The 23,082-nt window shown below is 38.8% G+C and overlaps 2 protein-coding genes across 2 annotated transcripts in view; both read left to right on the forward strand.

Annotated features, from left to right (window-relative positions):
• The first annotated feature begins 928 nt into the window (after positions 1-928).
• LOC132158478 (tyrosine-protein phosphatase non-receptor type 3-like) lies at positions 929-20,852 on the forward strand. The gene is made up of 26 exons (XM_059567911.1): positions 929-1,397; positions 5,431-5,600; positions 7,476-7,583; positions 7,712-7,754; positions 8,496-8,574; positions 8,674-8,718; positions 9,558-9,610; positions 9,789-9,906; positions 9,982-10,069; positions 10,198-10,286; positions 10,606-10,669; positions 10,833-10,963; positions 11,476-11,601; positions 11,904-12,017; positions 12,119-12,209; positions 13,741-13,818; positions 13,923-13,979; positions 14,063-14,219; positions 14,352-14,515; positions 14,618-14,708; positions 15,737-15,801; positions 15,923-16,063; positions 16,458-16,586; positions 19,384-19,529; positions 19,605-19,740; positions 20,314-20,852. Exons 2-26 carry the CDS (start codon positions 5,457-5,459, stop codon positions 20,392-20,394), a joined length of 2,538 nt encoding a protein of 845 aa, XP_059423894.1. The 5' UTR covers positions 929-1,397; positions 5,431-5,456; the 3' UTR covers positions 20,395-20,852.
• Positions 20,853-21,368: 516 nt separating this feature from the next.
• LOC132158477 (band 4.1-like protein 4B) overlaps positions 21,369-23,082 on the forward strand; it is a 37,761-nt gene continuing 36,047 nt past the window's right edge. The window contains exon 1 of the mRNA XM_059567910.1: positions 21,369-22,261. Within this exon, the coding sequence (XP_059423893.1) occupies positions 22,013-22,261 (249 nt within the window). The 5' untranslated portion in view covers positions 21,369-22,012. The remainder of the gene's footprint in view (positions 22,262-23,082) is intronic.

The raw sequence follows: 23,082 nt of genomic DNA on the forward strand, positions 1-23,082 counted from the left end.
CAACCCAAGTCGTTATCAGCGCTCAGTTCAGAAGCCTGCATCTCTGATGGTACGGGGTTGCATGAGTGCGTGTGGCATGGGCAGTTTACACATCTGGAAGGCACCATCAATGCTGAAAGGTATATCCAAGTTCTAGAACAAAATATGCTCCCATCCAGACATCGTCTCTTTCAGGGAAGACCTTGCATTTTCCAACATAACAATGCCAGACCACATACTGCATCAATTACAACATCATGGCTGCATAGAAGAAGGAGCCGGGTACTGAAATGGCCAGCATGCAGTCCAGATCTTTCACCCATAGAAAATATTTGGCGCATCATAAAGAGGTAGATGCAACAAAGAAAACCTAAGACAGTTGAGCAACTAGAAGCCTGTATTAGACAAGAATGGGACGACATTCCTATTCTTCAACTTGAGCAGCTTGTCTCCTCAGTCCCCAGAAGTTTGCAGACTGTTATAAAAAGAAGAGGGGATGCCACACAGTGGTAAACATGGCCTTGTCCCAACTTTTTTTGAGATGTGTTGATGCCATGAAATTTAAAATCAACTTATTTTCCCCTTAAAATAATACATTTTCTCAGTTTAAACATTTTATATGTTATCTATGTTGTATTCTTAATAAAATATTGAAATGTGAAATTTCCACATCATTGCATTCTGTTTTTCACAATTTGTACAGTGTCCTAACTTTTTTGGAATCGGGTTTGTATTAGGTATAAAAATGACATATTTTGAGTTTTGATATTTGAGATTGCGCTACTTTGGGCGCTTTCGGGATTACTTTAACCACACCCCATCCCCCAGCACTGCCAGTACCCACTGTCCTCTTTTTGGAAAACTAAAATATGGTCACTCTAGACCAGCAGGTCTCCCAGCCTACCTAGCTGAAGGACGCCAAAAACATTTAAAACCAGCCTACCTAGGCTGGGAGACCAGTTTGCATGCTGTACTGACTCAGGGGAGGCAGCGCCCTTAACCGGCGGGCACACGCACCTGAGACTGCGCGCACACTTTGAAATTCCTGAGAGTTCACGCGCAGCACGAATCACGCCTAAAAATCAACGCTCGTGTAAACTCGGAAGTGTCCATACGTGGGTTGACAATCACATGCACATCATGAAATTTGTGAAACGTGTTATAAGCACACTATAAGTAAGAAGGGAAACATAATAACACTGCATTTGCTACATGTCCACGATAAATCTTAAATCTCATGTTGAGTGCAGTGACGCCGTGATTGCCCTCCCGAAGGAAACCGGAGAGAAAAAAATAACATAATCCGGAAGTTTACCGACACCTGCGACCACGATCGCCTTAACATGGAAAGTTGTCTCGCATCACGGGAACTATAAGCACTTATAGCATCGCGGAAACATTGACAGCACCTCAAGAAGGTAATTTTCTGACGCTTTTCTATTCTATGGAAATGTCCCGTTTGGACTCTAGATTTGTGGGCTGGAGAAGGAAAATGGCAAATGACGTTTATTTTGGCTTTAAAAACAACAAATCTTTTCACTCTTGGATGGTTCTTCTTGGGAGATATCGCGATAAGCTTCGACACTTCTTGTTCCGTTTAGTCCGAAACATTTATTCGAGCCTGAATGTTGGTGCAGGGCTGTTCATTGGCTCGTTCGGTTTCGTGACAGTTCGGTTCTGGGATCTGACAGAACAGGAGACCGAGCGGATCACCGTGGACTTGAGTCAGAAACGTAAAACGTGAACGTCACACCCAGAGAAAGCCCGTGTCTCACACAGAAATTTTGAGCTGCTTGTTTCTCGTATTGAAATGTCCAGTCTTGCTTTTGTTTTTCAAATACTTTACATTGCCGTATTTAGAGTCGGAAGGGCCTTTGTTTTTAAGTACGGTCTGAAGTAATTACACTTCCTACCTCGTAAATATCGCCTCTCAAAAGTGAGCTCGAGCGTGTAAGTTAGCGCTTTCCAACTGAGCTACTGAGCTCGCCAAACCGTTCCCAAACGTGTAAGTGAAAGTAACGATATATACTTTAGACTTCTGAAGTGTGTTTTATTTTGTCAGAAAGTGAGAACAAACCTGCTAAACGTCTGTTAGGTCACTATAATTCCCCTAGTCTCAGAGATTGGCTACAACTTGTGCAACTGCAGAAGAGTCCCAGAGAGCGATCAGGATCTGTAAGGTAAGGTCTGAAGAGTGATTTAATGTTGTTTCATTTGAAATAACTGCAGGCTTTTAACAATAATTATCATAATGTTAGTACCAAATAACATTGTAATTATGCCTGTATCAAATCCACTGCCTATCTCACTTTTTCTCTTTCTCTTTTTCAAATTACACAATATTTTATTTACATGAATGTTTTGCATACAATACTGCAAAAGCATCAACATACTGCGTATATGCTCATCAATTATTCTGTAATGCCAAATGTACACTTGACTGTGACATAGAAGTGCTTCTGAAGTGAAAAGAGCAGTCCTGACTTATTGATGTCAAGATGCCTTAAAGGGTTAGTTCACCCAAAAAAATTTAATTATGTCATTAATAACTCACCCTCATGTCGTTCCAAATCCGTGAGATCTCCGTTCATCTTTGGAACACAGTTTAAGATATTTTAGATTTAGTCCGAGAGCTCTCAGTCCCTCCATTGAAGCTGTGTGTACGGTATACTGTCCATGTCCAGAAAGGTAAGAAAAACATCTTCAAAGTAGTCCATGTGAAATCAGAGGGTCAGTTAGAATTTTTTGAAGCATCGAAAATACATTTTGGTCTAAAAATAGCAAAAACTACGACCTTATTCATCATTGTCTTCTCTTCTGTGTCTGTTGTGAGAGAGTTCAGAACAAAGCAGTTTGTTATATCCGGTTCACGAACGAATCATTCGATGTAACCGGATCTTTTTCAACCAGCTCACCAAATCGAACTGAATCATTTAAAATGGTTCACGTCTCCAATAAGCATTAATCCGCAAATGACTTAAGCTGTTAACTTTTTTAATGTGGCTGACACTCCCTCTGAGTTCAAACAAACCAATATCCCGGAGTAATTCATGTACTCCAACAGTACACTGACTGAACTGCTGTGAAGAGAGAACTGAAGATGAACACCGAGCCGAGCCAGATAACATACAAATGATTGACACGTTCACGAGTCAAGAACCGTTTCTGTCAGACGTGTCCGATTCGAGAACCGAGGAGCCGATGATACTGTGCATGTGTGATTCAGCGTGAAGCAAACCGACACACAGAGCGTCTGAACCGAACTGATTCTTTTGGTGATTGATTCTGAACTGATTCTGTGCTAGTATTATGAGCGCGGGTAAACCGAAGGCTTGAATCAAGGGCAATCATCGCAAATGAAGTCATTAGGTCGAGCGCAAAAGAACCGGTGAACTGTTTTCTTCAACCGGTTTACTGAATCGAACTGTCCGAAAGAACTACTGGTGATCCGAAAACCGATGCAACCGGTTCTTGACTCGTGAACGTGTCAATCATTTGTATGTTATCCGGCTCAGCTCGGTGTTCATCTTCAGTTCTCTCTTCACAGCAGTTCAGTCAGTGTACTGTTTGAGTACATGAATTACTTCGGGATATTGGTTTGTTTGAACTCAGAGGGAGTGTCAGCCACATTAAAAAAAAAGTTAACAGCTTAAGTCATTTGCGGATTAATACTTATTGTAGACTGAACCGTTTTAAACGATTCAGTTCGATTTGTTGAACTGGTTCAAGAAGATCCGGTTACATCGAGTGATTCATTCGCGAACCGGATATCACTAAACTGCAGTATTTTGAACTCTCTCACAACAGACACGGAAGACAAGACTGATGAATATAGTCGTAGTTTTTGCTGCTTCAAAATATTCTAACTGACCCTCTGATGTCACATGGACTACTTTGAAGATGTTTTTCTTACCTTTCTGGACATGGACAGTATACCGTACACACAGCTTCAATGGAGGGACTGAGAGCTCTCGGACTAAATCTAAAATATCTTAAACTGTGTTCCAAAGATGAACGGAGGTCTTACCGGTTTGGAACGACATGAGGGGAGTTATTAATGACATAATTTTCATTTTTCGGTGAACTAACCCTTTAAATGGGGACATTCTGCCAAATGTACATCTCAAGTGTGGCACAGAAGCGCTTCTGAAGTGGCATTTAAGTGTCTTAACCCAGACTGTTTAATACTAATCAGAGGTGCATTTACACAGCAATTACAGCTGTATATTGTGATCCTAGGGGTAAAGGTGGGTCAGAGCAGGCATAATTTAGGCTTTTATACTGCATCATATCTTTACACTAAATTTTAAGCAGGCACTGATCAACCTTAACTTGGCTATCTAAAGAAACCTTTTTTTGTGTACAGCTAATTATAAAAATTATAAATGTCAACCAAACCAAAAACTGTTTTTAAGTATAGTATTAAAACATTAATTAATGTATTGTTTTTACAAATGAAAGCATAGATTTGTCACCGAACTATATAAAGTATGTACATAAAACACATTGAAAAGACAGAATAACATAAAATATGCAACATACAAAATAAAATACACTTTCCCTCAGAACATTAATGAACTTTAAGTCACTGTTGTACCGAGTGTGTTTGAAGATCAAAGCTGCTTTTAATATAAATTTGTCTGTGACAGATGCATGAATGTCCTCCCCCATAACATCTGCATTTGATCACTCTTTGACATTGTAGAGCATTAAGGAAAGAAATGTTCAGTATATTTCACTCTTTTGAGATGGTTTTAAGGAGAAAGTGTTTCTCTGACTGTGAAACTCTTTCTCGCTCTTTCGTGTCTCTATGGGTAGTAAAATAGTCCACATTCCTGGACTGTGCTGGGAGGAGAAAAGAAGAGTGTGAAAAACAATGCGAGAACATGTTTAGACCTAGAGAGTGTGACTGAGTGTTTAAGTGTCTATGAGGATGAGTAAGAGAGAGTTACTGAAACCAAAATGCTTATAAACTGACGGTTTTGATTCTGATGACCTCATAGCATGTAGCGCCATTTTGATGTTATGAAAAGTTAAAGAGCCTCCCACAATCAGTGTGATCTTAAAAACAGGCTGACTGTTACTAAAATCACTATTTATGTGATATGTGTTTTTTACATTTTCATTAATTTCGGTGAGCTTGTCGTAGGCACAGTATCTGCATCATTTGGGGTGGAACATTCTCTGTACAGAATGTATAATTACAGTTACAAGGGATTTGCTAAGGCCTCGTCATCGGATGCAATTCACAACATGTTTTTTAAATGTCTGTTGCACACAGTAAGAGAATGTACTGCATACATTCGTTTCAAAACATTGGAATGGCATGTACAGAAGTTCTGCACAAGTGTCACGTTATTTTATTACAGGTAGTCATAATCTTCATCATCGGCACCTTCTCATTTGGAACAAGTGCTTGCGTTTAGCCTGTCTGATTTCTTGTTTTGGCAGCTGTGCATATGTGACAGGGTTCGGAGATGACATCTCCATGGTGCGTGCTTGGAAACAAGATCACTGCTCTTGGACGCGCCGACCTATTCAAACATACACACATGCCGCGCTCCGGCCTACTCTGTGTAGTGCTCTTCCCTGATGGCACAACCCAAAATTTTACTGTCAATGTGAGTATAAATGTATATGCAGATTTCTTTGGATTGTAGGATGAGCGAATATGACTGTTAAAGCCCTAGAGAGAGAGAAGTAATGTGCATGTGTTCATGAGCTTGCCTTTATTGGCAGTCCGAGGGTGGAGATGGATATTACACTAGTGCTTCTCTTCTCATGTTCCATACTGCACTCCTGCAACCTTGGCTTCATATTCTGAAGGACAGCCACCCACCCTCTCACACACACACACACACACAGGCACGTTGTCAGGCAGAAACAGTCATGAAGTCAACAGGAAATAGGGTCTTATGCTAGATGATAGAAATGAGGGCAGTGGGCCTGAGGGCTCTGCTTGACAAAAGTATAGTGAGTTAAAAAATATTAAATGGATATTAAAATGTTGATTCATGTAATTGACTCGTGATTATTGACAGTGACTGATAACATTGACTGGATAATATTAATTTAATATTAGTTTAATAAATTTTAAACAAATGTTATCATCATTTCAGCATGAGTACATCTATCATTAAATCATTTTCTATCTTTTATTCAGCCAAGAAAGCATTCAATTGACCAAAAGTGACCATAAAGGGACCTTTACAATATTACAAAAATAATTATATCTAAAAAAATATTTTTCAAATAACTTTTTAATCCTTAATACAATGTATCACTGTGGCGAGTGGGGCGGGGCAAAGGGACGTGGGAACAAGGAGTGAGGCCGGCAATGATTGGGCAAATCAGTGGCACCTGCGGCCCACCGCCGGTCTCGACTCCCACGTAGGAGATGGAAGGATATAAAACTGGAGCGACGACAGTGAAGGACGAGAGACTGGCAGTGGGCCACAGGTGCCACTGATTTACCCAATCATTGCCGGCCTCACTCCTTGTTCCCACGTCCCTCGGCCCCGCCCCACTCGCCACAATCACAGTTTTCACAAAAATATTAAGCAGCACAACCATTTTCAACATTAGCTTTGTTTCCATCCAAAGATGTGAATTTAACTTGTGCGCAAAACTGGAATATCACATAAAACATTTGCAAAGCACCGTTTCTATCCAACGAGTCAACGAGAACAAAATAGTCACTTCATTATAAACTGGCACTAAATATCACTAAGAAAACTAGGTGAAGCCACTGAATATAATAATTTTCATAAGTAATAAATTACTTGCGCTTCAGAGAAAGCAGACGTAACACAATAAATGCGTTCATTGCTTTTAGAGGTGGATGCCTTCTGTTTAGGAACGCAGTCATGTGAGACAGTATTTATACAGAAATACTTTGATGACAGACTTTGATCAGGCATTTCAGAACGACCAAAACCACATACTGATGCTGTGAACGAGATCGTTGCGCTGGTTAGTGCAGTTATCTCATAACGCAAAGTCACATGACTTTTTCAATGCCCACGGTGGAATTTATTTAGTAAATGTGTTTCCATTGTAGTTTATGCAAATTTTTTCTTATCTGAAAAAATGTTTGTCCTACTCAGTTGTGCGCATAAGGTTTTTATTCGCATTTTTCCATCCAGTAGTTTTTTATGCGATAATCCAAAATGAACATAAAAATAGGTGGATGGAAACATGGCTATTGTTTCTTGATCATCAAATCATGATTGATATGATTTCTGAAGGCTCATGTGACACTAAAGAGTGGAGTAATGACTGCTGAAAATTCAGTTTTGTCATCACAGGAATAAATTACATTTTTAAATATATTACAAAAAAGAACACAGTTGTAATAATATTAACATTTGTGATATGTTCTTTTGTTATGTTTGTCTATGTTAACCCCTGTAGAATATGGTCACTTCATACTGTAAATATAGGTTTGGTAAACCGTTACAGTTCTTAATGGGACAGTATGTGTCATTGCCTTGCAGAAACATGATGCTGGTCATCTGCTGTCCGACTTGGCCTGTGAACACCTCAACATAGTGGAAAAACAGTACTTCAGCCTGCAGATCAGCGAGGACACATCCAGCTCTCCGGTAAATGAATGTGTGGCTGCAAGAGAGCAAGTGTTTATCGCTATGACCCAGAAATAGAGAAAAGTAATGCCCTGACTTAAGAAACATGATGGTTTCAGTAGTTGAACTGATTAAATCTGTAATTTCAGAGGTGGCTGGACCCTAACAAGCCCTTTAAGAAACAGCTGAAGGGTGAGAGAGAAACCACACACACACACACACACACACACACACACACACACACACACACAGGCCTACCTGGAGTCAGTATATTATATTTTACATTTGTGGTGGAAAATCAGATTAAGTCAGGTTATTTTTAATTTTGCATGCACTTTCCAAACTTTTTTTTTTCATTTAGATTGCCTTTGGCCTCATTTAATGTTCACTTAAAGTCGCAGCATTTAAGATGATTCATTTTTAAATAAATTATTTTTATTTATTTATTTATTTGGACAAAATAATATTGCATTTTAATATTGGTCAGCTATAACAAATATTTTTAAAGAAATGCAGTTATGATAAACACAAAGAATGGATATATTGAATGCTGTTTGAATTCTGTGCAAGCCTTTCTTCAGAAGTTCTGTGGAATCAGACTCCATGCAGGCACAGAGTGCACATGTTTGATGAGTGTGTAATATGAGTTATGTCATAGGAGTACAAATAATTTAGTTTCCTTTAAAAGCACATCCGGAGACATGTTTGTCTTCTCATGAGAATTGGAGGTGGCTGATTTAATTAATCACCTTACTTGAGTCATCAGACGTGAGGTGCATGCAATAAGGCACAGATAGTGATTGCAGCTCGCGCTTCAGTGCCTACCTGTTTTTTATTTACTTTAAATTATGGTTTAATAAATTGCTTTAGATTTCTGGCGAATTTCCAAAACCACGGTTTCCTCTGATTGTGTCCTTTTGCTCTCTCTCCCAGGTTCCGCTCCGTTCTTTTTAATATTTAGAGTGCGGTTCTTCATCTCTGACCCAAACTCCCTCCAGCACGAGCAGACCAGGTACATATCCCTATTTATGTGCAAATAAGATTGAAATACATATATTATTTATAGGAATTGATTGAGATGTTTTTTTTTTAACCTTATTTTGTTTTGCAGGCATTTTTATTTCTTGCAAATTAAGAAGGACATTTGTGAGGGGAGGTAAATATTTGTAGTTTTGCACCCACGCTACCATTCAAATGTTTTGGGTTGGTAAGCTTTTTAATTTTTTTTGAAAGACATCTTATGCTCACCAAGGCTGCAATTATTTGATAACAAAAAAACAGTAATATTGTGAAATATTTTGACAATTTAGAATAATTGTTTTCTATTTTAAATGGTAATTTATTCCTGTGAAGGTAAAGGTGAATTTTAGCAGCAATTAATCTAGTCTTAAGAGAAAGTGATATCAAATTCTAACTGATGCAGATGACAAAATACATTTTTAATGTTAGGCTAATAACCGATAAACAAAAGAGATTTGAAATGTATACCATTTATAAATAAAACTAGGATTTGTTTTATGCTACAACTGAATTTAGGTATCATAACATTATAATTTACGATATGGAAGAAGGCAAACTATAAATTTATTTTGAAAAAGGTAGTTGTATAAATTATTAAATATAACCAATGTACTTTGTATATAGTATGTATTTATTTTTTTAGGGCCCTCTTGGAATTGCTCCGTTTATTTATTTTATAATTCTTTTGTATTGTTTCTATGAATTTAAAAAAGCCTAAAATACCAGCAACCCACATAATTATAATACATGCAGGATGCTGGTTATGAATTACTTGAATAACCGGTGATTCTGGTTAGAGATTAAAGCTCAGGAAGTTAGGTTGTGTGTGGTATGATAAACACTATTGTGTATAAGAATTATAATACACTATGGACATTTGCACCCTGACAATTAAATACCAAATATTTAATACTGACAAATACAATACTAAAAAAGTCACAACTCAACAATATCATGCTCTTTTTTTTATTGCAGATTAAAGTGTCCTTTAAGCTCAGCCGTGGTACTGGCTTCTTACTCTGTTCAGTGTAAGTTGTGGAAATTGATATTGCAGAGGATGTGTCTATGTACCTGTAGGGAGTATGAGTCTTCTCCAGGAAATAGCGGGGGTTAATGGCTCTGTCAAAATTGGAGATGACTGAACTAAGCACATACAATCACCGTTTCTCAAACCTAACATTCTAATACTCCTGTTTTGATTGACAGCTGAGCTTGGAGACTATGTCCCTGAAACTCCTTCAGGATACCTCAGTCAGACTCATTTTCTTCCTGACCAAGACCAAGAGTTCCTTCTGAAAGTAGAGTCGCTGCATCCACAGCACAAGTATGTCAGCACATGCATTCATTCACACACACACATACCGTTATTAATTATATTTTTGTTCTGAATGTGTTTCAGAGGTTTGTCTCAGAGTGAAGCTGAGCTTTGCTATTTGAATACAGCGAGAACATTAGACCTGTATGGAGTGGAGCTACATCATGCTCAGGTATAATGATTTAAGTTGAAAATCCTGTTTTTCCAATTTGTACCAGAATGTTAAGGAATAACTATTAATATTGTTTTAAATTGGATTAATAATTTATTTAATAAAATTTTTTAAATCCCTATTCATAGGATGTTAACAACCCCGCCCTCTGGGTGGGCATTACATCTGGGGGCGTGGCTTTGTTTTGCCATTTAATTTGCTCCAGTTTTTTCCCCTGGTAAGTTTTGGCCAATCAGATTCTTTCTTGAATGTTTTTGGTTCACTTTACTTTTCAATTCACATATATGCTTGATGTATGTTCTTTGTAACACACTCTTTTTAAGCATCTTACATTGATGTTTACAGCTGTTATGAATGATGTTTGACAGTGCTATGGCTATGTTTGTCAGAGCTGTGATTATCATCACAATGGATGAGATGCAAACACTGTAGAAAAGTATAATTACTGTTATTAGTGTAATTAAGAGCCCTGGAAACAGTATCTCTTATGTTGATTCTGGTGTACTTTTGCTTTTTGAATGGCTGCTTTTTTTCAGGATTAACATCATCAAGATTTCATTCAAAAGAAAACGTTTCTTTGTCCACCTACGCCGGAAACATGTAAGATATGCATGATTAATCATGCTCTTCCTTCAAAATAGAAGCAAAATAATTACCATATAAAAGCCAGACACTTAAAGATGTTGAATACTGAAAAATCAACATCTTTGTGTGAAACTCTTCTTGTGTTCTTTTTTTCCCCTCATATATTTGTGTGGTACAGGGCGAGTTGGGTCACCATGTGGTTTCTCTCTCCATGCCAAGTTCACGTGCCTGTAAAAATCTATGGAAATCCTGTGTGGACCACCATACATTCTACAACAGAAAACCCTCTCACTCGGCTTCAAAACTTAGGTACACAGGCAGAGTCACGACGGAGCCATTCTAAGATATAGTGTGTTCTTTATTGCTGGAGTTAATTAGAGACTAGAGTCTCGTCCTTCGGATGAGACGTTAAACCGAGGTCATGACTCTCTGTGGTCAGTAAAAATCCCAGGATGTCTTTCGAAAAGAGTAGAGGTGTGACCTCAGCATCCTGGCTAAATTTGCCCATTGGCCTCTGACCATCATGGCCTCCTAACAATCCCCATATCTGCTGATTGGCTTCATCACTCTGTCTCCTCTCCACCAGTAAGCTGGTGTGTGGTGGGCGTTCTGGCGCAATATGGCTGCCGTCGCATCATCCAGGTGGATGCTGCACACTGGTGGTGGATGAGGAGATACCCCCTGTCTATGTAAAAGCGCTTTGAGTGCCTAGAAAAGCGCTATGTAAATGTAATGAATTATTATTATTATAAATTATTATAGAGTTCATTGCTGCCTCCACCAAATGAGTGTGAGTTTAATTGCATATATTTTTGTTAAAGCTCTATCCCACTGTACCGAAAGCTGATTGGTGAGAAAATGTTGAACCCTGTGGTGAGGTCCATCTCAGTGGAACAACTAGAGACAAAGAGTCTACCCTCACGGTCACCACCCAACACGCCCAACTGGTAACAGTGCTCAGATACACGCAAATACATTTAACTTTTCATTAATGGATTAGAGCTGTTTAATGTGTTTTAACAAATTATGAAATGTATTTGTACTACCATTAAAAAGTTTGGGGTCAAGATTTGTAAAAAATACTTAATAAAAATAATACTTTTATTTTTAGAATTCTTTAAAAGGAACAAAAGAAGTTTATAATATTAAGATAAATATATCACATATACATTTTAAACAAGGTCTTAGTCTTATAGGCTTAATATAAGGAAAATTGTTTATAATAGTGTGAATATATATTTCATTTTAGGCGGAGTCCTCGTTTACGTCATGACTTCCGTAAGCCACGCCCATCGTCTGTGGACAACCTGACCAATGAAATGAGCTATGTGACTGAGAGTGAAGATGTCTTCTATACTTACAGGCAAATTTACTCTACATATGCAAATGCACACAGTCTTACAGCCATACATATGTATTCAATAGTACACTCAAAGTAACTTATTAAAACTGATTGTACTGAAGGAAACCTCAGGAAGAGGGGCGGACAAGTGGTAGTTGGTCTCATAGTGATGATATGAACACCGAAGAGGATGATTTGCACATTTGGGATAAGGTGAGTGTTATTGTACATGATCGCCGATGATGCAAGATCAAGGGAAATGTGTTTCACTTGGAAAAACAGTTTCTGAACTTCAAAGCTTCTTTGCATATTTTCCAAAGGATCATTGCTTCAAAAATGAGTGGTTGGAAAGAAGAAGTTCCCTGTGGTTCATTTCAGTGCAGTGTGGTTGGGTTTGATTGATAGATGGGGCAGTTAAAAACTATATTAGATTATGCGGAAATGCAGCAAAGTGTTGATATTTTTCCCGGAGTTGTAAGGAAGGCCATAGAGAAGTCAAAAAATGGCCATAAAAAATATAATGGTGCAAAAATAAATACAATTGTAATTTAAATATAATTTTTGATCCTAAAGTGGGCTTCATTTTTTAATTTTAACTAAATATCCCAGACATATTCTTGGCATTGCATAATAGATAGAGTCGGACTTGTAAGCCAAAGGTCGCAGGTTTGAGTCTCAGGTCCGGCATGGATGCATATCCAGCACGCTCTCCAACAATACCATGACTGAGGTGAGACAATTGAGCAATGCACTGAACCCCCAACTGCTGTGCTGCAGCATTGGCTGCCCACTGCTCTGGGTGTTTGTTCACGGTGTGTGTGTGTGTGTGTGTGTGCATGTTTGTTCATTAATGAACCCTGTATGGCACAGAACAAAAGGCACAGGACCTAAACCAAATGTCTGAATCCAGCATCAGGGCAGTCAGCTGTCAGAAATAATATCCAGTGTTTGCCATTCTGACAAATCCAAGCAGTACACTGATACTACAGTCATGCTGATGAGTCACTAGGGAATGAAAAAACTTTAAAACTACAGTGGGGTCCAAAATCTGAGACTACAAGTTTTTTTTTGGATTTCGGAAAGCTAAATGTTACGAAATTTGTACGATAATGTGGTAGTTCTAGGTCACATTTTTACCACTGAAGCACAAGTTGCTCTTTAGGTAATTCTTTACACTCTTAAAAAACTGACAACATTTCAGACAACTTTTTTGTCTGAAATGGTTCCATAAAGAACCTTTAACATCTGGAGAACCTTTCTGTTCCACAAAAGCGAAACAAGGTTCTTCAGATTGTAAAAAGGTAAGAAAGAGATGGTTCTTTAAAGAACCTTTGACTGAATGGTTATTTGTGGAACCAAAAATGGCTCTTCTATGGCATCGCTGTAAAGAACCTATTAAGCACATTTTAAGAGTGTAATCATGCTGGAGAACACAAACTTGAGTTCATGCAACTCTGCTGCTGTCATTAAAAAAACAAGGACATTTTTGATTAAATTGAAACTAGTACTATCAGTGTGTAAAACAGCGGAGAATGAAGCTGTCTACTGACAAAAGAACAATAATATTCTGAGGTCACGTTTTGAAGCACTCAGTTGTTGTTTTTATTGTTTGCTGTTGTGAAAAATGTCTACATATGCTAATGTGTCATTATTTTGTAGCTAGACTTCAGAATCTTCCATTTTCTGATCCTCTTCCTGTCCTACCTGCTTCAAAGGGTCTATTTTTGTGTTTATATGTATACAGAGTGTGACAGCTGATGGAGATCTGCTACTTGTGAGGATCAGCCCAGACCAAGATGGGAAGTTTGGCTTCAATGTTAAAGTGAGTTGGTTCACAATATTTATTTATCGTCATTGTTTAAATTGCATTCAGATAGAGTTTTGTGTGTGAGACCATGTATCAAAATATTGTTGGCTAATATTCAGGGAGGCGTGGATCAGAAGATGCCCCTGGCCATCTCTCATGTTAACCCTGCATCTCCGGTAAGCCATAAAAATAATTTCTGCTTTTGAATGTGAATGGGTTCTTGGTTTTTGCATTTGTACAAATATTGACTGTGTTGCAGGCCAGTTGCTGTGTGCCTCCGCTGATGGAGGGCGATCAGGTGCTGTTGATAAATGGGCGGGACATTTCAGAACACACACATCAGCAGGTAGTCATGTTTATCAAAGCAAGCCGAGAGTCACACAGCAAGGAACTTGCATTGCTTGTGCGCCGCAAAGGTATGATTTTTTTGTTGATGTGCATGTGTGCAAATGTGATTTGAGGGGAATTGATTGGTTTAATTGGATCATTGATGTGTCTTGTGCATTTAGCTTGAACATTCAGAAACCACAAACAGGCTTTGTTTACAGGTGTCTCTTTGCGAGTCGAACCCACACTACAGTTAGGTGAGGGTCTCACTCTACCAGGTGAAATATCCCCATTGTCCACTCAGCCATCTGGAGAGACGCTAGAGGAGTCCATGACCCGTCTGGAGAGGGGATTGGTCACCGGCACATTGCTTCTGCACTTTGAGGTTGGGGGATGTGAATATTTTACAGCTTGTCTCAGTTGGCATGTGTGTGCACTGCTGATAATTGTCATCCGTGCATGTGTATGTGTGTTTTGCTACTCACAGAAGTTGTACAGGAAGAAAGAAGGCATGGCAATGTGTTGTGCAAAACAGTCCGAGAATATGGACAAGAATCGGTACAAAGATGTATTACCATGTAAGTTTTATTGCTTTTCCTGATAAAAATGTATACATGCTAGGCCTGTTATGCCTATATTCACAATATAGCACACTTATGGTGTTATTGCTTGAAAATGTATTCTATTAGGGCTGGGATGATGATATTGTTTTTTTTATTGTATTCAATCTAAATAATGACCAATTATATATTAAGATTGGTTTTATGCTGAAAATTGACAGTCGGTCAGAAATGCAAACAATAAATGTTTTGATGTTCCTAAATGTGTCTTGACCATTTGCTGTAGTGATCATAAAAGTATGTTTTATGACCAGTCACCATTTAAAAGTTTATATTTTAAAATGATATTAAAATGTATCTAAATTAAACTGAATTGAAATTGCAATAGGTCATTGGATAGGTCAAAACCCAGTCCTAGTTAAAGACTCATATATTATTAAGAGATATCCTTCTGCTGGAAAATATAGTACATGACAGGTTAGTAGACGGTCTCTATGAGTGCTGTAAAGTGACAGTAGGGTACTGTAGCACTAGCAACCGCGAGGTCATAGGTCCTAGGGAATGCATGATAAAGTGTGAATGTAATGCAAGGCACTTCAGATAAAGCATAAAAATAAGCTAGGTGAACATATGCTTTGTCATTGCTGTGACGATATTGTGTGTATTGCTGTTACACTATTGGGTATTGACCAATCAGCATCCAGAACTGTATGCTATGTTGGGTTGAGAGCTCAAAGAACAATTAAAACTTCAAAAATCTCATTAGAAGGTTCAATTGAACATTTTAAAATTCAAAACAAATTTTCAGGGGGGTTGTATTTTAAAAGTAGAGAGTGGTTGCTGAATGACCATGATGAGATTGAACTAAATTACAATACTGAAGTAGATTACAGAGTAAGGTCAAACATATCATTTATTTATTTGTCTATAAGCTTTCGATCAGCAGATGAAGCGTAATGCTCTTTAAAACTAGTCGTCTGAGGTGTTTTCACATAATCCGTAAATCCCTGTTCCTCATTCTCTGCTCGTTCATACTTCTCTTTCAGATGACATCAGCAGAGTGGTACTGCAAGAAGAGGGGGATGATTACATCAACGCCAGTCACGTGAAGGTATGGATCACTACATGTCTGCCTCGTTTCTATTCAGTATTTCATTTTTCTAGTTGTGAATGGTTTTAATTTATGGCTCAAGATGACACTGATGACTCCGCAATGTGTGTGTGTCTGTCAGACTGAGCCAGCAGGTTGTGTTTTATGGTACATCGCAGCTCAGGGTCCACTGCCGCACACCTGTACACACTTCTGGAGGAGCGTGTGGGAGCAGAACGTCAGTGTTATTGTCATGCTCACCACACTGACCGAGAGAGGACGGGTACTTCAACACATACATATGAAAACAGTTACAACAACACAAAGAGTTACACAGTGTGCTGCAACATTCATAACCATGAACACTATACACACATACTCAAGACAGGAACCTACTTATACGCCAGAAAAACTCTTATTAACAAGCACACACAGTACACCTAATCAGACGATACCCATCACACACCTCCAGTTCCCCAAGGACAGCTTATTGTGAGTACTGTACACTTCGGCTCAGCTTGACTGTTGCTTGGTAACCAAGCGTTCTGCGTTCTTTTCCAGAGGGATGATTTAATAAACTCTGTGTGTGAGGGAGGGAGGGAGAGAGAGAGAGGGAGCACAATTGTGTATGTGTGTATGTTTTTCTATGCTCAGTAATCTCTTTTAAATTTCCACAGACCAAGTGCCACCAATACTGGCCGCATCCCCCTGAAGTGAGGGATTATGGGTATCTTCAGGTGTGCTGTCACTCAGAGGAGTGTAACCTGGCATACGTAACTCGAGAACTAACACTCACAAATACTCAGGTAACACTGGGCATACTTTTAAACAGACACCACCTCTGTGAGGTGCAGTAGAAACAAACAAGAGCTTGTGTAATCACTTAAAGTAGCATATAATGCTCACAGAATATACACCGTTATGTATATAGGTAGACAATAGCAATTTAAACGTGAGCTTGTGGTTTAGCGTACTCATGGTTTGACAAAATGCACTTTTAAACTTTACAGTCTTTCTCCTCTGGGAATGGGAGTAAACATTTTGATGACTTATCTGGCACTAGACAGATTTCTGTCCAAACACATGCTCTGTAGAATGAGAAAGTTTCTCCTCCTAATATCCCTTAGCCTGAATTCGGCTCAGCAACTGCTACTACGACTACCAGCATACTGTTAGTCTTATACTGTGGCTAAATTAGAACCATGCACTACTCTTAATAGTTCTGCCTTAAAACAATGTAGTAAATATAGTGAGAATAGTATGCTTGTGCGTGGTTCCAAATTCAGCATATATCTTTGTAAGAGAAAAACAGCATGAGTAGTTTGCCCACAAATCAACACATCAAAGCATAGTTTGGAGTATTACTGGAATTTGCTTTTGAAAATAACTTTTCTTATACCATTTATGGCATAAATACTTTGAGTAGTATGTTATTAAGTTAGCAACTAACTATGGCTGAATTGAATTCAGAATAGCACACTAGCATATTGTTATTTTTATACTAATCTTTATAAGAGAAAAATCTTATGTGCAGTGTGCCAGTATGCTGTTCATAATCTATGGATGAATTCGGGACAACATACTAGAATACCTCTTTTACTTTTCTTAAGGCTGGAATACACTATATGGTTTTCCCCTAATTTACAGTCTGGAAAACTTGTTGCTAGTTGCCGAAAGTCAGAGCTAGTCTGCACATTTGAGTTCCCAGATTTCATAGAAAATCAGATACTGATCACAGATACTATCCTGACTAAATAAAAAGGCATAAAAGGCCAAAAAATTAATCTTAAAAAAAAAACATTCCTGGTAGAGTGTGAACGTCAGTCGTAGTGTATGATGGCCAGTTTTTCCTCTGACTATTAAAGAGTCGGCAAGTTTATGATGCCCAGTGTTTTAAAATCTGTTTAGATTTAAAGCTTCATGAAATCAAAATTTACTTTTTATTTTGTTAGCGCACGTTGCTAGTCTCGAGGTAAACAATTAATCCGTGCAAATTAATCCACTGAAAAAAATGTTCATGGTAATCTTTAATCAAAATCTGAACATTTACTTCCTCTCTGGAATGGCATTCCTTCTCTGATGATGTCAGTTTGATGGCTTGGGCAGAATATTCGTAACCACACCCCTCCAACCATTAGGTTGCTGTGAGAGAGAGACAGAGAGGTGGAGCACAAAAATAAAACCTGTATAGGTACTTTATATGTAGCTATATGAGGAAATAGTAAGAGTATATACTAACTTTGCTTCTCTATATATGGCAGAAATAGTTAGAGGAGACAAGGAGTAAATAGTAATATACTATTATTATATAGCTATATGAGTAAGCAGATTAATTATTCTAATACTAATTATTGTAAAATGTAAATACGGAATAGTATGAATATAGCATATGTAAACAAGTAAATAGTAAGAATATTTGATTCATAGAATATTTTAATTTGCAATATTATACTATTCTTACCATTTTTGCCATTTCATGGGGGCTTTTTAATTTAAAAAAAAAAGTTTCATGAAATTATGCACAGCTGTTCGCAGGGTCAAGATATTGTATGCTCAAGAGCCATTTTGGTCCCTCAGTTTATGATTCTAGTCTTATTTTTGGCAAAATTCTGTTTCTTATGTAAATGTTGGTAATTACTCATGCTCTGTCAGTCCCATTATGCTGGAGTTTAAAGTTTCATTTAAAACAGAATTTTGACTTTAGGTGTGTTAATGTGAAAGCTTCTTGTGTGTGAAAGAGCATTAATGTGTGGGAACATTTGTGTGCAATGGTAAATATGGCAAACAGAGCACGGGACCATGCGCATACATGTACATCCACATACAGTACATGCTCACACACTCACAAACAATCTATCATTGCTGGAGAAAGGAGACCCATCTGTTGTCTCTGTTGGTGGGAGTTAATCTCAGCACGGACAGCAGACAGAGATAACATCACACGTTCGTCTTCTATATAGGGTGTGTGTGTGTCTCAGATGAAAAAATAAAGAAAAGGAGAGAGGAAAAGGATGATTGGGGGATACAGGAAAAATGCCAGTGTGTGAGTGTTCATACCACACAGCTTGCGAACCAATTATTCCTTTCTGGCCGATTTGTCACAATAAATGAATTATTTTTTCCACTTTGGCCTTCAGACTGTGACTCACCTAAAGATCACTTCGTCTTCTTGCACCCACTTATAAGATCATGATAGAACTGAGAGGGAATTCGAAATGTCATTGTAGTTAGCTAATATGGAGTTGAAAATGTTTTAAAGAATGACAGTAACCTGGGGCCTCGTTTATAAAACCCAAGTATTATCTGACTGTATCCTAAATTCCATGAATTTCATGTTATGTCAAAAGTGAGGAACATACTGGAATTTATAAAGGCAGAAACTGATGTGAAAATGCATGCATACAAACTTTTTGTGCTCATATGCCAGTAATTGATGTTACACTGATTATATAAAAACATGTAGTGCTTTCATTCTAATAATATTTCATATAAATATCCATCTCCATAAGGCAAAACAGGCATGCTTAGACTTGTCTGCTTTTAAACGTATTCGTTCAAGCATTCTCTTGCACTCAGCCTCACCCTCTTTTTTTTTTTTTACAGACAGGACAGCAGCGCTCGATCACTCATTTGCAGTATGTCGCCTGGCCAGATCATGGGGTACCAGAAGATTCCTCAGACTTCCTGGATTTTGTCCAGTCAATGAGAAGTATGAGAAAGGAGTCTGTGCCTCTCATGGTCCACTGCAGGTGAGGGGACTTCCAGCACGCAGACACACCGATGTTATCAGGTACTCATTTTACCAAGAGAATGTTTTTCTGCAGTGCTGGGATCGGGCGGACGGGTGTGTTGATCACCATGGAGACCGCCATGACACTGATAGAGAAGGAAAAGCCAGTGTATCCCCTAGAGATCATTACCTTGATGAGAGAACAAAGGGCCATGATGGTTCAGACATCGGTACTAACACACACACAGACGATACACACAAGTTAAAGACATGTCATTTTGCACTATCAAACAGAGATTCAGAACTTAAAACATTCTCTCCGTTGATAAACCGATTATTTTGCCTCAAACTCATATAGATTGGTTGAGCTGATGCTACTCTGTTCAGCCCAGCTGGACTGGTTAAAAAAAAAAAAAACTTTGCACTTTTGATGTGATGCAGAAAATACATGCTTCACCTTTAACTACATATTCAGTTAGAACATATCTTCAGATAAAATACAACAGCAGTGACCCTTTACACTTCGCTCAAAGGAGTCACAGACTCATTTAAAAGGGTTGGAAAGATGGACATGTAACAAAACTTGTCAGTCTATGCAGTAGAAACCCAAAAAATGACATTTTCACATTAGCTATGTGAAAGGGTCAAAGGAGATCAGTCATGGTGGTTCAGATGTAGCATCACACCAGGTTTGGCTAAAATGGCTTTTAAAGATTCGTCCACTGGATCAAATGGTTTAATATCTTAGATTGATTTTATTGGATATGCCAACATTATGCACTCTGTGCATGCTTGTTTTTCAGTGCCAGTTCACCTTTGTGTGTGAGGCCATTCTGAGGGTGTACAGAGAGAGAATGAAAAAGAGCTCAACACCTAACAGTTGATAAGAAGAGAGGGACTGGAGGGAAGTGTTCGAAAACACACAAGTGAAGGAAAAAGCTGTGATCCGACTGTCAATAAAGATGGATGAAAAAGGGGCAGGAAGTAGACTGTGTGTCTGGATAAAGATGGATGGACAATCTCTTCTCTTGCTGTGGCTCTCCTGACAGCTGTGCGGATCAAGGAAGAACATAAAGCACTTTGACACGTATAAGCTTATAGGGCCCTACAGCACACATACTCTCACTTTCTCTGTCCCACACACACCCCAAGTGCTATATTCAGGTTAATCTCACAAAATCTGTCAAGAAATGTTCAGGCCACATTTCACCCTAAACTTAAGAGGAAAAACTATGTAACTCATATTTTTGCATATAATAAAAATGTAAAAGTAGTTCTAAAAATCTACGTTTAGAACATTTAAAGTTTTTGTCTTTTTTGGAAATAATACCCTATTTTAAGAGCAATTAAGCACATTTTACTCCCAAATTCGCATTACTACATGAATCCCTTTGATATTGTCTTTTTTATTGCAGTATAAATGACAGAATTATTTACTTGAAATTGATATATCTTAATTATAGGTCATGATGAATAAATAGCCTACTTAAAAAAATTCATATCTTTTTGTTTTTCATGTAACAATAATAAAAACTAGACTTTGTGGGGGGGGGGGGGGGGGGGGATGACAAGATGAGCTTGAAATGTTCTGAAAATTGTGCCAAGAAATCATAATGGTAAACTTACTTTAAAAAAAACAAATAAACAAGCTACATTCTTTAAATACATATATTTTTTCCTTTTGATTTTGAGGATAAAGTGTGACCTGTAGATTCTTTGTGAGATTGACCAACCAAACCACTACTAGAATAATTAAATTCACCTCTGTTAATAAATAAATAATAAAAATGTGTAATTCTTATCACGTTGTGTCTCTTCTATTATTCATGGAGGGGGTGATGGGGGGGGGTGACTTGAATGAGCGTGCGAGAAATGCTGACGATTGGCGCACACCGTTTCCTGATAGCAGACTTGACGCACTTGCACTGCACAGTATGAAGGATGCTTGATTTGTGGTCGTTGCTGGGGAATTCAGTGATGGTAGCTCTCGTGAAGATAGACCACTGTTTGTCTTACCAGCAGGTAGCGCTGCCTCGCGCACACTGACCCGAAGAGGGGAAAAAAGTTTGAGTGTTGCTCTGAGATTTAACGCTTGCGCAGAACAGGTTGCCTGGCCAGTTCCTCTGGTTGACTTACCTGAGAGGTACATCAGTTTCGGCCAATAACAGAAAGGAACTAACGCGCCGTCATTCCGGCGAACGCGAGAAGTTCAGTTAAAGCGCAATTATTTTTTTATTCGACCGAGTTAAAGGACCGGAGTATCATCTCTTATTTTTGCCAGCTGCACTCGTGTTTTCTAGCCCATACGCCACGAGGAAACGGAGCTCGTGACAGGTCGCCGTATCCCGACTTGTCCTCACTGCATTGAACGGCTCAGTCCGGTAGAAGCCGCCTTTCTTCGTCGCGGAAAGCCAGGGAAACGGCTAGATGCCTTCCTCTTGATCGGTCCGGTATCGGTGCCGTTTTTCCTGGTTGATTAATTTTGCTGTCTCGCGGGGAAAGATGATGGGCTTTCTGCGCAGGACGTTTAGCCGTCGGTCAAAACGACGCTTTCGGACGTCAGAGGAGCTGGATGGGACCGTCAGAGGCGGAAACGCAGTGCTTCAGGCGCACCAGCAGCAGGTGATTCACGCGCCGATCGTGGTGACCGGTGGAGCCGTGGTCCACATCCCCGCGGCGGGCAACAGCAAAGACGCCATCACATGCAGAGTCTTGCTGCTGGACGGATCAGATGTCAGTGTGGAGTTACCGGTGAGTGGAGCTTTTCGTCAGAGAAAAGTCACCTTGGTTGATTTAAATGTAGTGCTTAACAGCAAAGTTCGTTTTTAACAACCTGTCACTGTGTGGCCGGCCGGATTTCCTCGTTGTTGGGTCCTGTCCCGGTAAACAGATGGTGCTCGTGCTCCCGTGCTCATGTTTACTTCCCACCTACAGCGACCGCTCAACCTGTCACACACAACCCTCAGATTCCCTCGAGCTCTGGGAGCTTTCGCTGAAAAATGAAACTACCTGGGAGATAAACACACGAGGTGTTCCCCAGCTCCAGCTTTCTTTCTCTCCCTCTCTCTGTTCAAGTGTTGTCCAGAAATGATTTCCCATTTGAGGTCGGCGAACCAGTTAGGAGCTTAACCTTTGGTCCCTGTTATGCAGCTCGCGCCATGTAATGTCGAACACTTTCTGACTGACAGTTCGTCTGTTTGTGTAACTCAACGTATTGTCAGTTCACTACTGAATGTCTCTTTTTAACACCATACCTTCTACTTCGAGAGTAAATTTGTGAATTTGAGGTATATCCAAGTAATATCCATTTACTTAAGTTTTGGACCAAATTGACTGATTGTATGTTTCTTCTCAGCCAATGAAAACATTTCCAAAGAACCCAAATCATTAAGCTCTGTCACCAAGCAACAGACAGAAAGCCCGTGTCTTAAGAGTTCAGATCTTTCCTTGAATTTTTCTCAAGTACAAAGCAACAAAACAAAAATATGTATATAGTTGCTTAAAATATAGTGATTAATAAAATAAAATGGACAATGTAATTTCCTTCACTTGATAAACTGTTAATAAATAAT

This window comes from Carassius carassius, chromosome 15, assembly GCF_963082965.1.
Source record: "Carassius carassius chromosome 15, fCarCar2.1, whole genome shotgun sequence".
NCBI lineage: Eukaryota > Metazoa > Chordata > Actinopteri > Cypriniformes > Cyprinidae > Carassius > Carassius carassius.

Excerpts from the sequence above, each read along its gene's own strand:
- LOC132158478 (XM_059567911.1), top strand. The coding sequence starts at position 5,457 with ATGACATCTCCATGGTGCGTGCTTGGAAACAAGATCACTGCTCTTGGA. Across the intron at positions 5,601-7,475 it reads CCCAAAATTTTACTGTCAAT|AAACATGATGCTGGTCATCT; the intron begins GTGAGTATAAAT and ends ATTGCCTTGCAG. Across the intron at positions 8,719-9,557 it reads AAGGACATTTGTGAGGGGAG|ATTAAAGTGTCCTTTAAGCT; the intron begins GTAAATATTTGT and ends TTTTTATTGCAG.